Genomic DNA, 13,763 nt, shown 5'->3' on the forward strand with positions numbered 1-13,763 from the left:
TTGTTGCCCACTGCCGCCACCACTGCCCTCCTCCTCCTCAATTCTCCCCCACAGCTGCTGCTGCCACCACCACCACCCACCTACCTCCTACCCACCTACCTCCTGACAGCACTGCCGCCTCTTCCCCTTCTCTTCCCCTTCTCTTCCCCTTCTCTTCCCCTTCTGCCCATTCCCCTGGCCACTGACACCTTCCACTCTGCTGGCTTGCCCCCTGGCATCTGCCACCTGACTGCCTTGCTCACCATGAAGGGGCCTTCTTAGTGAGGCATTCTGGGTGAGGTGGCCTTGGAGACTGCCTGTGCTGCTGAGGTACAGGCAATCTCCAAGACCACCTTACCCAGAATGCCTCGCTGTGAGGAAGGGCCCTTCACAATTATATATATATATATATAATCTCCATATAATCTCCCACTTTTCTTCCATCATGGAACTCATGGCGGCTATATGTGGTTCCCAGTGCTCCAAGCACTGACCTGTCCCAAACCTGCTTAGCTTCAGCAAGGTGGCTGCCTCATGCGCCTTCAGACTATGCCCTGGGACACATTTGGGCTGCTGCTGCCAGTCGGGCTCTCTGCAGAGCCTTGCTGGGTGCTTTTCTACTATGGAATTCGCCGTAGCAGGGAAGCAGGTGGCAGGGTTTCCTAGAGAGCCTACCCTGCCCCATGCCTAGCTCAGAGGGGTTCCCGGAGTTAGGCGTAGGGCAGGTGGCACTCTGGAGAGATGTTCCAGGCATCCTCCAAGAGGAGAGCACCGGGCAGGCTGATGCCTCACTCTCAGAACCACCCAGAGCGAGAAATTGGTCTGATGCTCCATGCTGAATGTCCCAGGTTCAATCCCCAGTACTCCAGGTAGAGCAAGGAAGGAAACCTGCCTGGAACCCTGGACAGCCACTGCCTGTCAGTGTCAACAATACTAGGCTAGATGGACCAAGGGATGGACCAAGTTTCCTCAGTATAAGGAAACTTCCCATGTTCCTACTAGGGGTGCACAAAAGTCACTTACCTGGTCTCGCAGCTTGCTTCGCGGTGGGGGGGAGGCGCTTCGCTGCTCCCCCCGAAGCTCAGGCCGGGGGGGGAGGCTTCCCTCCTCACCCGGCCAAAATTCAGGCCGGGAGGGAGGCTTCCCGCCTCGCCCGGCCGAAATTCAGGCTGGGGAGAAGCGCCCCGTCTCCCCGGCCGCGAACTTCAAAAGAAAAACAAACAAACAAACAAAACGCCCCTGTGATAGGCTACGTAACGATTAACGTAGCCTATCATGGCTGACTTTGCAAATCTAGCCATGATAGGCTACGTTAATCGTTACGTAGCCTATCACAGGGGCGTTTTTTTTTTACTTTGCTTGTAATGGCGGCGGCGGCAGCCGGTCGAAAGACTGGCTGCCGCCCCCGCCCCTGACGAAGACCTGCCGAACTGCCGCCGGGACCCGCCGCCGGGAGGGACATTCGTGAAAGGTAAGTCCCATCCCGGGGGGGGGGCGGGGGGCGGGGGGGGGCAGAGAAGTTCTCCCCGAACAACCTTCGGAGGACCGAATGCGTTGACGCTCGGCCCCCCGAAGTTTCGGGGAGAAATTCTCCCCCATCCCTAGTTCCTACTTTTCAGATTTGTTGGTTCACTGTCAGATCAAGCAGAAATATAGAGTCCTTGTACAGCTCCACCTGCTGTCTGCTGTCTGGGTGTGCTGTCATCTCCATCGTGCTGTCGTGTAGTTCTCAGAGACTCAGAGCAGATTTTGAACCTAGTGCATCACACATTGCAAAGCAAATATGGAAAGTGAACAAAAACAGGGCGGTAGAAGCAAATAAGAGAGTTCCATGTAAGAGAAATTAATCTGGATGTCTGGACTTGGAGATTAGGAGTATGTAGTGGGGACAGGGAACACCACATTAGGGAAAGACCATAGCTTAGAGGTCAAGCACAGGCTTTGCCTGCAGGCAGTTCCAGGTTCAGACCCCAACATCTCCATGTAAGGAAGGTTCAAGTAGATTCAAGGCTTCTGCCAAGCTCCTGGACTGCCCGGCTACTTAGAGTAAACCAGACTTCCCCAGTCTGGCATGCTCCAGATATGTTGGACTGTAACACATGCTGGCTGGGGATGATGGGCATTGGGCACTGTAGTCCTATGCAGCTGAACTGCACCAGGGCTTCTTCATACAGAGCTTTTATCCTGCTATTGAGATTGGTTACTCATAGAAGTTTGCAGGCCCTTTAGATGATGTCGCCAACCTCCAGGGCATCTCCTGCACTAAATGACCTTTATTCTTTTTTTTTTTTTTTTTAAGATTAGAGATAATGAGCTATCAAACTACAGCGTTCAAGTTCCCTAGTAAAAAAAAAGGAAAACTCATGATAAGAGGAGCTATATCACAGTGCCATTTAGCAGCTGTATGATAAAACATATGGAAAATTCAGATAAGGGGGAAAAGGAGGGGGAAAAGGGCGAGGGGAAGGAAGCGCGTGTCAAGAGAGTCCACTGTGATCCTACATTTAAAATGGAAGCGGGAAGCCCCGTTTTAACTGTGGGATTTTAGGCTGGTGTAGAGATGCTCCCAGATTGGGGGAAACTGGAATAGACCGCACTGGACTCGATGGGCAAAGGATCTGATCTGGTAGAAGTGCCAGGGCTCTTTCTGCCCCCCTACCCCCGAAAGAAAGGCAGCACATTTCCCTCTTGCTTCAGAGAGCACCCAAGCAAAGGATGTTTGGGATGGGCTGGGCAGGGGGCAGCACCTGGGACACCCCTTTGAGCTTCTGTACCTGGGTCTCTCTGCATGCTTTCTTCTTCCAGGTGTCGCCCGGCCTGATGAGCTGGCTGCTGGGATGGGAGGGGTTAACCGCCAGACCCTACCTGCCGTTGCATTTCTAAAGATGCCGAGATGAAAGCCCATAATTTATTCTCCCCACACACGAAGGAGCAATTAGTTCTAAACACGGCTTAATCAGTCAGCGCGAGATTGATTTCTGTAGACTTGGATTTGGTGGCTGCTGGCGAGGTGCCAGCCTGCGAGCAATCTCTGAATAAATGAAGTGCAGAGAAGTAAGCCATTACATAATATGATATATGGGGCCTGGAACTTGCCTGCCTGCTCATCAGTATGCCTCTGGACAAGGCCTGGCACCAGCTCTCTGCAGACGCATCCTCCGCCATCCTCTCCTCAGGCAGTTTTGGCATTGCCTTCCTCTTATCTCCCCATCCCGCCTCCTCTGTGCATGCACAGTTGCTCCCTACCTGGATTCAGCCCTGGCCCCGGTAGACTGACTTCCTGCTTCCAGACGAAAAGAGCAGTCAGCTCATCTCCGTATGTAGAGCCAACATCTGCTGAGAGGCTGGCATGTGTCAGCTTTGGAGTTCCACAGAACTCTAAACCAGGCAGAATCCCTGTTTGTGAAAAAGAAAGAAAAAGAGAACCCACACAAACACGTCCTGGGCTAAATATGCTCACAATCTCCCAGGGTGATCATGTGTCCTCTTTTGAAGAGGACAGTCCTCTATTTGAAGGGCTTGCCCTCCTTTATTTGAAGGCATCCTCTGTTTGATGGGTAGTGCTGTCCGGTTTAAAGATGAAGGACCGTAAGAACTGCTGCCCATCAGCATCTGGACATCAGATTGAACAGGTGGGCACACAGGTCACCTGGTCACAGTCTTCCGCACTGTGGTGTGATGTTCTGTATTTTTATTTAAATGATAATAATAATTTCTAAATTTGCATCTATACATATAAATAAGCACATGCAATTTTTTAATGCAGATCTGTGTCCTCTTTTCTGGTGGTGATGCATTTCCTTTCTTTTTGGGCAATTCATAAGTTTTGGGGCAATTAATAAGTTGCCACCCTACAATCCACTCCCCCTGCCACCCCCATCACCACTACCACACACAGAGAAACCTACTGTTAGGCTGCCTGGCCTTCTGTGTGATTTCTCTGTGCACATACTACAGCTGCACATTTGCTTCACACGAGCACACAGTTTAACATCCTGAGAACCCCAGGTTTCCCCCCCTTTTTTTCTTTATTTTTTTAAAGCATGCCTCTAGCCCTTAGGGATGCAAAGATGAAAACATGGGAGGAGGAATGCCTGGCACCATCTCAGAAGTCAGAGTGGGGCTGAGTAGGACATTATTTCAGTAGTCACAGACTGGAATTCCAGTGCTGTTCATAACTCCTTGCTGGTCCCTGAGAACAGGAGCAAAGTGAAGAAATATATGCAAAATAAACAGAGGCACGTAAATTCTTCTGCATAATCTATATAGGCTCAGAATTTTAGGCTTCAGGGACAGAGCTGGGCTCTCCCTTTCTTATTTCGTTATGATGATGTGATTGAAAGTGGTAGCCCTTCCATGGCGAGCTCACCCTCCTGTGACAATCACCAGCCAAATGTACCATGTTGCTCAGGCCTGTTCAGCACATATAGGGGAAAGAGATGGGAATGAGCCGATCGAGTTCTGAGGTGGTACAATGGACCCGACCACTTCAGAGTGCACAATCTCATTCTTGAATGCTCCTCATAACTCCCTGCAAGTAGAAAAGTAGCACAGCTCAACATCTCTCCCTGATACGCTACCTTTCTACTTGCAGGGTTTTGTTTGTTTAGATACAAGAGAGGAACATTTCTAAATGGAATCTCTTACCCCTGCAGTCTGAAGCGGTACAAGTCCACAGCTTCATTTTCCCCTAGCTGTGCAGGGAGCATCTGCACCTTTGTTTCGTGTCAGTGGTGGCCTCAAATTGAGATGGTGAGGTGGGGTGGGGAGAATATTCACTGTGTGGTGGGGCTGAGTTTCAGCAGCATCCCTGTGGTGAGCCTCATGCCTGAGTAGCAGGGCTGGCATCAAGGGTAGGCATGGTCGGGCACCTGCTTGAGGGCCCACACCCCAGCCAGGGGCCTCCTGTCAGGTGCCCCCCTGGCTTTGCTCTTCCTCTTCACCATCGCAACCCACTTGTTCACCTGCCTCTCGCTCTGGCCCAGACAACAGTGGGGGTGGTGAGAAGGGGGAGCTTGAGAGCCAACTTGCTCGCTGGCACCCTGCCTGTCAAACAAGCAAGGGGTAGCAATAGCGAAAAGGAGGAGGAAGAGCAATAGCAGCGGTGGTGAGAATGGTGGTGAGAAGGTCGACTCATCGAGGGAGGAGGCCCATCGAGGGTGCTTTGCCCAAGGGTCCTCAAAAACCTGGAGCCAGCACTGCTGGGCTGGGATTCGAACTCTCCCATCCCACTCTAACTCTGGACCCGCTAGTGGTGCTGCCTCCAGGGTCCGGTGGGGGCAATATGCTTTCAGTGGGCACCCCTCCCTCTGTGTACCCCATTCCCCCTCCTCACTGCTCCTCGTTGTCTTGCCTCTCCGCCTGGGCTCAAGCGGCACCACCAACCAGCGTGAGAGGACAAGGCATGGGGAGGTGACCTCCTCCTCTCTCTTCTCACCGCTTGATTGCTCAGGGAGGTTGAGTTAAAGGTAGGGTGGCCGTGTGTCTTCTTTTACGGAGGACAGTGCTCTGTTTGAAGGGCTGTCAGAGAAACATTTGAAGGTGTCCTCTGCCTGAAGTCCTGTGCAAGTCTGGTTTAAAGTAGGGATGTCAGAGAATTTCTCCACGAATCTCGGGGAGGCCGAATGCCAGCGCATTCGGCCCCCCGAAATTGGTGGAGAAACGGTCTGCCCCCCCGCCCCCCCCGGGACGGGACTTACCTTGCTCAAATGTCCCTGGCGGCAGTGGCTCCGCCGGTGGCGCGGTGGTGGCGCGGCGGCGGTTCGGCAGCGGCAGCTGCGGCGGCCGGTCTTCCGACCGGCTGCCGCAGCCGCCGTTTCCAAGTAAAACAAAAACAAAAACAAACAAACGTGATAGGCTACGTAAAGATTTACATAGCCTATCACGGCTAGATTTTTAAAAAACACCGTGATAGGCTACATAAATGTTTACGTAGCCTATCATGGCTGACTTTGGAAAAAAAAAAAAGCACGTACGCAAATGTGTGTTCTTTTTTTTGGCACGTGTAGTCTACATAAACATTTACGTAGACTACGGCGAAAATAAGGGCAATGCAAATAGCGTTGCCCTTATTTTCGCTGTAGTCTACGTAAATGTTTATGTAGACTACATGTGACAAAATAAGGAATGCAAATGGCGGCGACCATGGGCACCGCCATTTGCGTATGCGCTTTTTTTTTAAGTCAGCCATGATAGGCTATGTAAAGATTTACGTAGCCTATCACGGCTGACTGCAGGGACACAAACGGCGGCGACTACGGCCGCCGCCATTTGCATCCCGGCAGGAGACGAGGTTTCGTGGCCGGAGGGATGGGGTGCCTCCCCCCCGGCCAAAATTTCGGCGGGGAGGGACAGGGCGCCTCCCCCCCAGGCCAGAATTTCGGGGGGAGGGACGGAGCACCTCCCCCCCACCGCGAAGCAAGCTTCGGGATCAGGTAAGTGACTTTCATCCATCCCTAGTTTAAAGGCAAAGATCCATAAAGGCTGTTGTGTATCGCCCATCAAAACGTAGCACCTGGACAGCGGACTAAACAGGCAGGCACACAGATCACCTCGTCGCAGTTTGCCACACTATGGTGAGATGTACTGTATTTCTGTTTAAATAATAATAATAATAATAATAATAATAATAATAATAATAATAATAATTTCTAAATTTGCATCTACCCATACCAGTTAGCACATGCAAATTGTATGCAAATGTGTATCCCCTTTTTTGGTAATACATTTCCTCTTCTGTGGTGATTCATAAGTAGGGAAGTCTGTTGCAAGGAAATCCGGCCCTTTTCGGGTTTGACAGATTTCCCCAGAGCCCCTGCCTCAGCTTGCATTTGTGAGCCGAGCCATGGACTTTCCCCTGAAATTTGGGAACTTCTCTTGTCCCCCCAGTAAATCTCAAATTGCGCAAATTTCAGCTGCAATTTGTGTAATTTCTGAAACCTTCGACCATAATTTGCACAAATTTTGGCTGCGATTTGTGCAAATTACAAAAATTGTGATTCATGGGAGGGGGGAATCCACGAGCTGGCCGGAGTCAATGTGACCGAGTCAGGCCAGCTCATGGGGAGGCGAGCTGAAATCTGGGGTGCAACCTGCTGAAAGTCGGTGAACTCCACCCCTGGACAGATTCCTCTGACATCCCTATTCATTAGTGGCCACCCCAGAATGCAGCAAACAGGAAGGAGGAAGATTGATACGGTCAGCAGGGCCCCGGTATAGCTAATGGGGCCGCTACTCACCATGGGCCTTGGCGGGTGCCCTATGCTGCCGCCCCCTGTTACCCACTCTCCTTATTAACACAACTGCAGCATAGTCCTTCCATCTCCTGACCTTTTGGGACAAGCTCCTTCCGTCTCCAGCCAGGGGCCCGTCGCTGGCACTGGCAGGTTCGTGAGAGGCAAAGCCTGTTCCCTGTCCGCTCTGGCTCAGAGTCTGCGGGCCCCGTCCAGTGGCGGCGGCAGCACTCTGACACTCGCTATTGTCTGCAGGGCTAATCAGCTGTGCAGAGCCCCACTGAGAATTCCATGGGAAAATTCCCTTGGATGGAAGCGGAGGAATAATCCACAGGTCACAGGCAAGAGTTTCCCAGCGTCCTACGCCTGTCATGGATCGAATTCCCTGCTGGCTTTCTCTGCCTGCTGGGCATTAGAATCAAAAGCCTAGCTGGGAGCTGAAAGAGCGTGCGCCTCCTCCTCTCCCTCCATTTTCACAGCATCTAAGCTCGTGGGAGTTTGAAGGGGGGGGGGCGGTTGGATGGTGTCAAAAAATGTATCCAATGGCAAGGAGCCTTGGCAGAGCAGCAGCTCCGGCAGCTGCGAGGGCCTTTGTCTGCCTTGGGAATGGGAGACCCTGCGAGGCCTTTCCATTGCAGAGCCACTGAATGGGGGCACCCGGGGATCATTCGGGGTGCCAAATAGCTCGAGCATCTGAACAGGCAAGGACGTGATGTTTGAGCAAAGCCGAAAGATGGCAGTTTTCCCTCCTGGAATAAAAATAAATAAATCAGAATCAGGAAAAGATAGCTTGGCTGTTTCTGCAATCCTCAACCCAGTGCTTTTGAATAATGAAGATTGACTCCTGCCGGGTGCAGCAAATACCTAACGATGTAACACGGTTACCCCTTTGGAAATTCGTGTGTGTGTATAACACACACACGCAACTTGAGATCTAGAAAGAAGGTAATTAAGAACAGAGTTAGGGTGGCCATGTGTCCTATTTTACAGCGGACATTCCTCTATTTAAAGGGCTGTTGGAGGATAATCCTCTATTTGAAGGCATCCTCTATTTGAAGGTGTGTCCAGCCCAAGTCCAGTTCAAAGATAAAGGAGGGAGAGCAGCAGGGGCATTGAAGTTGCCCTTCCCTGTTAGCACCTGGACAGTAGAATGAACAGGCAGGCACAGAGGTCACCTGGTCACAGTCTTCCCCACAATGTAAGATGGATTGTATTTCTATTTAAATGATAAATAATTCTTTCTCTAAATGTGCATTTATTGCTATAAATTAGCATATGCCATTTTTTCAGTTTTTTAAATGTTCAGTTTACAGAGAATATAAAGAAATAACATATATACAAAAGAAGGGAAGGAAGGAAGGGAAGAAAGGAAAGGAAAAAAGAAAAAGAAAAACACCAAGCAGTAATTTAGCCTTTTAACTGTAAACTTTTCAAATAAACGTTGCTGTCTGTAAGACTGAAAAAAGGACATAACTTTGAATCCTATATTGCAATTTATCATCCCTGAAGTTATTAAACAGTGACCATTTTTGTATACATTTATCATTATGTCTTGTGAGATGCTTTGGGCACATTTTGTGGGAAGTCGGCATACAAACTGAAATGATGGGGAAAAGTGATGATCATTTGAATTAGACTACCTTCTTATGTAGTAGATTAGTTTTATAAGAAGATCTATATCCCATAATTTCTTAAACCATTCCACAAGGCTAGATTATTCTGTTCCAGTATTGCATAACACATATTCTAGCAGCTGTTTGCAAGGTAAGTACAAGTTGTAGATCTGTAGTTTTGACCACTTCTTCTAGATAATCCATTAGGATAACATTTGAGTTTGCAGGGAGTTGGTATTCTGTTCCCTGCTGGATACTGTTTAAAACTTCATTCTAAACTTATTTGATATGATGTCCAAAAGACATGAAGAAAATCTGCTTTAGGACCATGACATGTCCAGCAGAGATCCAGGTTGTGATGATAATTTTTGCTTAAGCATATGCAGATTTTATGCAGATTGGGACCCTCTTTTTGTCCTCTCTTTTGGTGATAGACTTTCTCTTTTTCGGTGATGCATAACCAGCCACTAGAAAAAGAGTTTGTCGGGGTGTAACTGGTTAAAAACATAAAGACTTGGATCCAGATTTTGTAATACAGAGAACATACCCATTAAAATCAATGAGACTGAACTATGTCATAAGTAACTTAAGTCCCATTGATTTCAACAGGTCTACTCAGTGTATGATTAAGTCTGGATCCAACCCAAGAAGAGCCCAAGGACTAGCATCCTGTTGCCCAGAGTGGTCTACTAGATGGGACTCCCCAGCTGGGGAAGGCTGTTCTAGGTGCATGGGCAGTTTGTGTGGGCACCAGCCGGGCTTCTTTGGCCTCACCCTGTGAATGGAATGGGAGTGGCTCAGAGCAGTGGGCAGCTGCCATGTCTCCCCCCCCCCATGCAACTCATCCTCACACTCCCATTTGACAGTACATATTGGCTTATGGGTAGGGCCTGATAGAGCACATGCCTTGCATGCAGAAGATCCCAGGTTTGATCCCTGGCTTCTCTAGGTAGGGCGAAGGAGGAATCCTGCTTGAAACCCTGGAGAGCTGCTGCCAGTCAGTGTCGACAATACTAGGCTAGATGAGCCAATGGTCTGATTCAGTATAGGGCAGCTTCCTCTGTTCCTCTGTTCTAGGAAACTCTCAAGCAGGGCATGAAGGGAACAACCTCTATGCTGCCTCTGACTTTGGAGGTTCCATCCTTGATGGATATACCCTCTATGTATTTGTCAAATCCCCTTTTAAAGCCTGCTAAACCAATGGCTATCCGCCACATCTTGAGGCAGTGAATTCTATATGAGATATGTACTGTGTGATTATTTTCTCTGTCTGAATCTATGGCCAAGAAGAAAGCTTTAGAACCTTTATGAAGCCAGAACCTTTATATTAAGGTGGGGGAAGGTTGGTTATTCATTCATTCATTCATTCATTTCATTTCATTTCATTTCATTTCATTTCATTTCTATACTGCCCAATAGCTGAAGTTCACAAAAATTAAAACCAACAAGCACACAGTTTGTTGTTGTTTATTTGTACAGTCGCTTCCGACTCTTCGTGACTTCATGGACCAGCCCACACTAGAGCTTCCTGTCAGCCGTCGCCACCCCCACTCCCCCAAGGCTGAGTCCGTCACCTCCAGAATATCATCCATCCATCTTGCCCTTGGTTGGCCCCTCTTCCTTTTGCCTTCCACTCTCCCTAGCATAAGCACACAGTAAAACAAAATATAAAAAAATTAAAACCACAATATAACAATACAACCGGAATAAAACCAGCATAAAACCTAGCAGCAATGCAAAGATTTAAAAAACAGATTTAAAACAGCAAAGCTAAAAGTCTGGAAAGCTAAAATGCTAAAATGCCTGGGAAAATAAAAAGGTATTCACCTGGTGCCACAAGGAATACAATTTAGGCGCCAGGCGAACCTCACTAGGGAGCTCATTCCACAGCCGGGGTGCCACAGCAGAAAAGGCCATCCTCCTAGTAGCCACCCACCTCACTTCCTTTGGCAGGGGCTCATGGAGGAGCGCCGCTGAGGATGATCTTAAGGTCTGGGCAGGCACATATGGGAGGAGGCAATCCTTCAGATAACCTGGAGGATTATACATCCTCCTTCCACTTCCCACTCCGCTAATGCAGGAATATAGATGGGGTCCATTGTTTGTTTGTTTATGTTCAGTTAAAGTATTTTTATCCTGCTCCTCAGCTAAGTCCCAAAGTGCTTTACAAACAGTTAGTTCAACAGGACTGCCCCTGTCCACAGGCTTACAATCTAAAAAGACACAACACACAAGGAAAAGGGGATGGGTAGGGAAGAGGGGGGGGGAAAGAAGAAGTTGGCATTCATTTGGCTGCTGGTGGTGACAAATGAGAGATAAGGAGCCTTCATGGAGGAGTTCTATCAACTACTCTGGTGTGGCTAAATGCTGAATCTTAAGGTGCTGGAGTTTGGGGTCAGAAAAACTGCGAACTCTCGCAGGATGTAAACTAGTCTTCCCTTATGATCCCCTGATTCCAATGTATGGCAGGGATGTGCAGACATCAGATTTACAGGATCTACTTCATTTTTTTTTTTTTTTTAATTAGAACCCAGCAACCGGGGCCTGGTGCAACAGTCCTAGAATAAAAGAATTTTGAGCACAGGAGTTGGTTTTGAGTAACAGAAGTCGATGGAGCTCCCAGTCCTTCCCACAGAAATGCACTCCCGGTTACCCCCAAGCTCTCTTCATTTCAGCAGTATAACTTCGGGCAGCTGGGGTAGTCATGTCCTCTATTGCAGATCACCCAGAGATTTACCAGTAGATCCAGATCTACCTTAGGCTCAACCCGCCAATGTTTGGTTTCCCAAAACTGGTATAGAGTTTACAATGTAGCCTTCTGAGAACGTCAGCTTATCCCCTAAGATGGCCGAGGAAGGGCTGAAAACTTGTGGGCCATGCCCGCCAAAATGTCAGAAGCCTGGCGGGTGGGTTTGTGTGACGCTGCGGGAGGAAGGAGTTCCATGTGGTGGGCTTTGGTGGCTACTGGTGCTGGATGGCAATGATGGGATCTCGCTCTTTGTGTTTTGCCCTGTCTGCAGAATTCGATCCGGCACAACTTGTCCCTGCACACCCGCTTCATCCGCGTCCAAAACGAAGGCACCGGCAAGAGCTCCTGGTGGATGCTGAACCCCGAGGGCGGCAAGACAGGGAAGACACCACGTCGGCGGGCCGTCTCCATGGACAACAACAGCAAGTTCCTGCGGATCAAAGGCAAAGCCAGCAAGAAGAAGCAGCTGCAGGCCACCCAGGAACGTGGGGAGGAAAGCCCGGCCAGCCAGCAAGCCAAGTGGTCGGAGAGCCCCGCCTCTCACGCGAGTGAGGAGTACGATGCCTGGGCCGACTTCCGGACACGGGCCAACTCCTCGGCCAGCACACTGAGTGGGCGACTCTCCCCCATCATGGCCAACCACGAGCCAGATGAGCTGGAGGAGGACGATGGGACCCCGTCTTCCCCGTTGATGTACCCCAGCCCATCCAGCACCATGTCCCCCTCTCTGAATGCCCGCTGCTCCGTGGAGATGCCCCGGCTGACCGACCTCACTGGCACAATCAGCCTGAACGAGAGCCTCGGCGAAAGCCTCCTCGACGACCTGCAGGACAACTACAGTATGAGCCCCACCCAGCCGCTCCCCTCCGGGGGCCTCCGGCAGAGGAACTCCAGCTTCAGCTTCAACTCCAAGTGCTCTGCTGTGGGTGCTGGAGGGGGAGGGGGAGGGGGAGGAGGAGGAGGAGGAGGAGGCAACACCTACTGCGGGACCATCTACAGCCAGCCCGCCATGAGCCTCATGCGCCGCCTGCCCATGCAGACCATCCAGGAGAATAAGCAGGCCACCTTTGCACCCATGAACTCCTACCGCAACGCCTCGTTGCAGGACCTGCTCTCCTCCATCTCTTACGCGCACAAAGAGGGCGAGGCGCACATGCCACCGGCCAACAGCATGGGGCCGCCCCATCGTGGCCACAGACAGGGTGCCCTGGTGTGCGGAGGCGGGAGCGGAGGAGAGATAGGTCTGGTCCCCTACCCTCCCCATGCCGCCTCCCTGGTGAAGAGCAACACTTTGTACCACCCGTCACCAGCCAGCCACCACCCTCCTCTCCACAACAGTGCCTTACCTTCTCCCATCAGCCTTATGAGCCTGCCCAGCGAGACTTGCAGCATGGTGGCCATGCCCCATCATGGGCACCACCTCCACTCCTACATCAACAACCAAGGGGCACACATGAGCTTGCTCGATTCTTTGCAGGGACCCTACCCAGAAGCCATGCACACCCCCGTGTTGAGCCAGGACAGATTCCCCGCAGACTTGGACTTGGACATGTTCAACGGGAGCTTGGAGTGCGACGTGGAGTCCATCATCCTCAATGACTTTATGGACAGCGACGAGATGGACTTCAACTTTGACTCGGCTCTCCCGCCGCAAAACGGTCTCAACATGGCCACTTTGCCCAGCGCCCCGCAGCCCCCCAATCAGAGCTGGGTGCCTGGGTGAGACCTGCTCAGACCACTTTGACCCACCAGTTGGCATGGGGCAGTGGGGGGGGGGACTGCATTGAAACAGACTCTCTCTCTCCTCCCCGCTCTGTCTTTCTTATTTTCTTTGCCTTCGTTTGTTCAGCCAGGCTAGAGCCATCTGTTTAAACTTGACAACAACACTAAACACACACACACAATGTAGGGTGAAATGTTTTGACAGGTACTGGCGGCTTCCCGTTTGTGCCAGGTGTATTGTGCAGTAAAGTCAGGTCTGTCTTTGATGTGTGCAATAGGCACAAGTTAGCCATGGCATTGCAGAGCTGCTGCTCCCCCCTCCCCCTCCCTCCCTCCCTCCCTCCCTCCCTCCCTCCCTCCCTCCCTCCCAGGGCACCTGCACTATTGCACAGAAAGAGGGACCAGGTGATGGGTGGCCCAAAGAACAGTCTAGAACCGTCACCAAGCCTCCATGTTGGCCTAGATGGC

The 13,763-nt window shown here is 50.7% G+C and overlaps 1 protein-coding gene across 2 annotated transcripts in view; it reads left to right on the forward strand.

The window, feature by feature from the left end:
- FOXO6 (forkhead box O6) overlaps positions 1 to 13,296 on the forward strand; it is a 180,549-nt gene extending 167,253 nt beyond the window's left edge. For both annotated transcript variants that reach the window (XM_084815564.1, XM_084815565.1), the window contains one exon: positions 11,845 to 13,296. In XM_084815564.1, coding sequence (XP_084671690.1) covers positions 11,845 to 13,296 — 1,452 coding nt within the window. The remainder of the gene's footprint in view (positions 1 to 11,844) is intronic.
- Positions 13,297 to 13,763: the final 467 nt, after the last annotated feature.

The sequence above is a fragment of the Heloderma suspectum genome, chromosome 10 (assembly GCF_057233095.1).
Source record: "Heloderma suspectum isolate Gila_16-S chromosome 10, 16-S_ref, whole genome shotgun sequence".
Classification (NCBI taxonomy): domain Eukaryota; kingdom Metazoa; phylum Chordata; class Lepidosauria; order Squamata; family Helodermatidae; genus Heloderma; species Heloderma suspectum.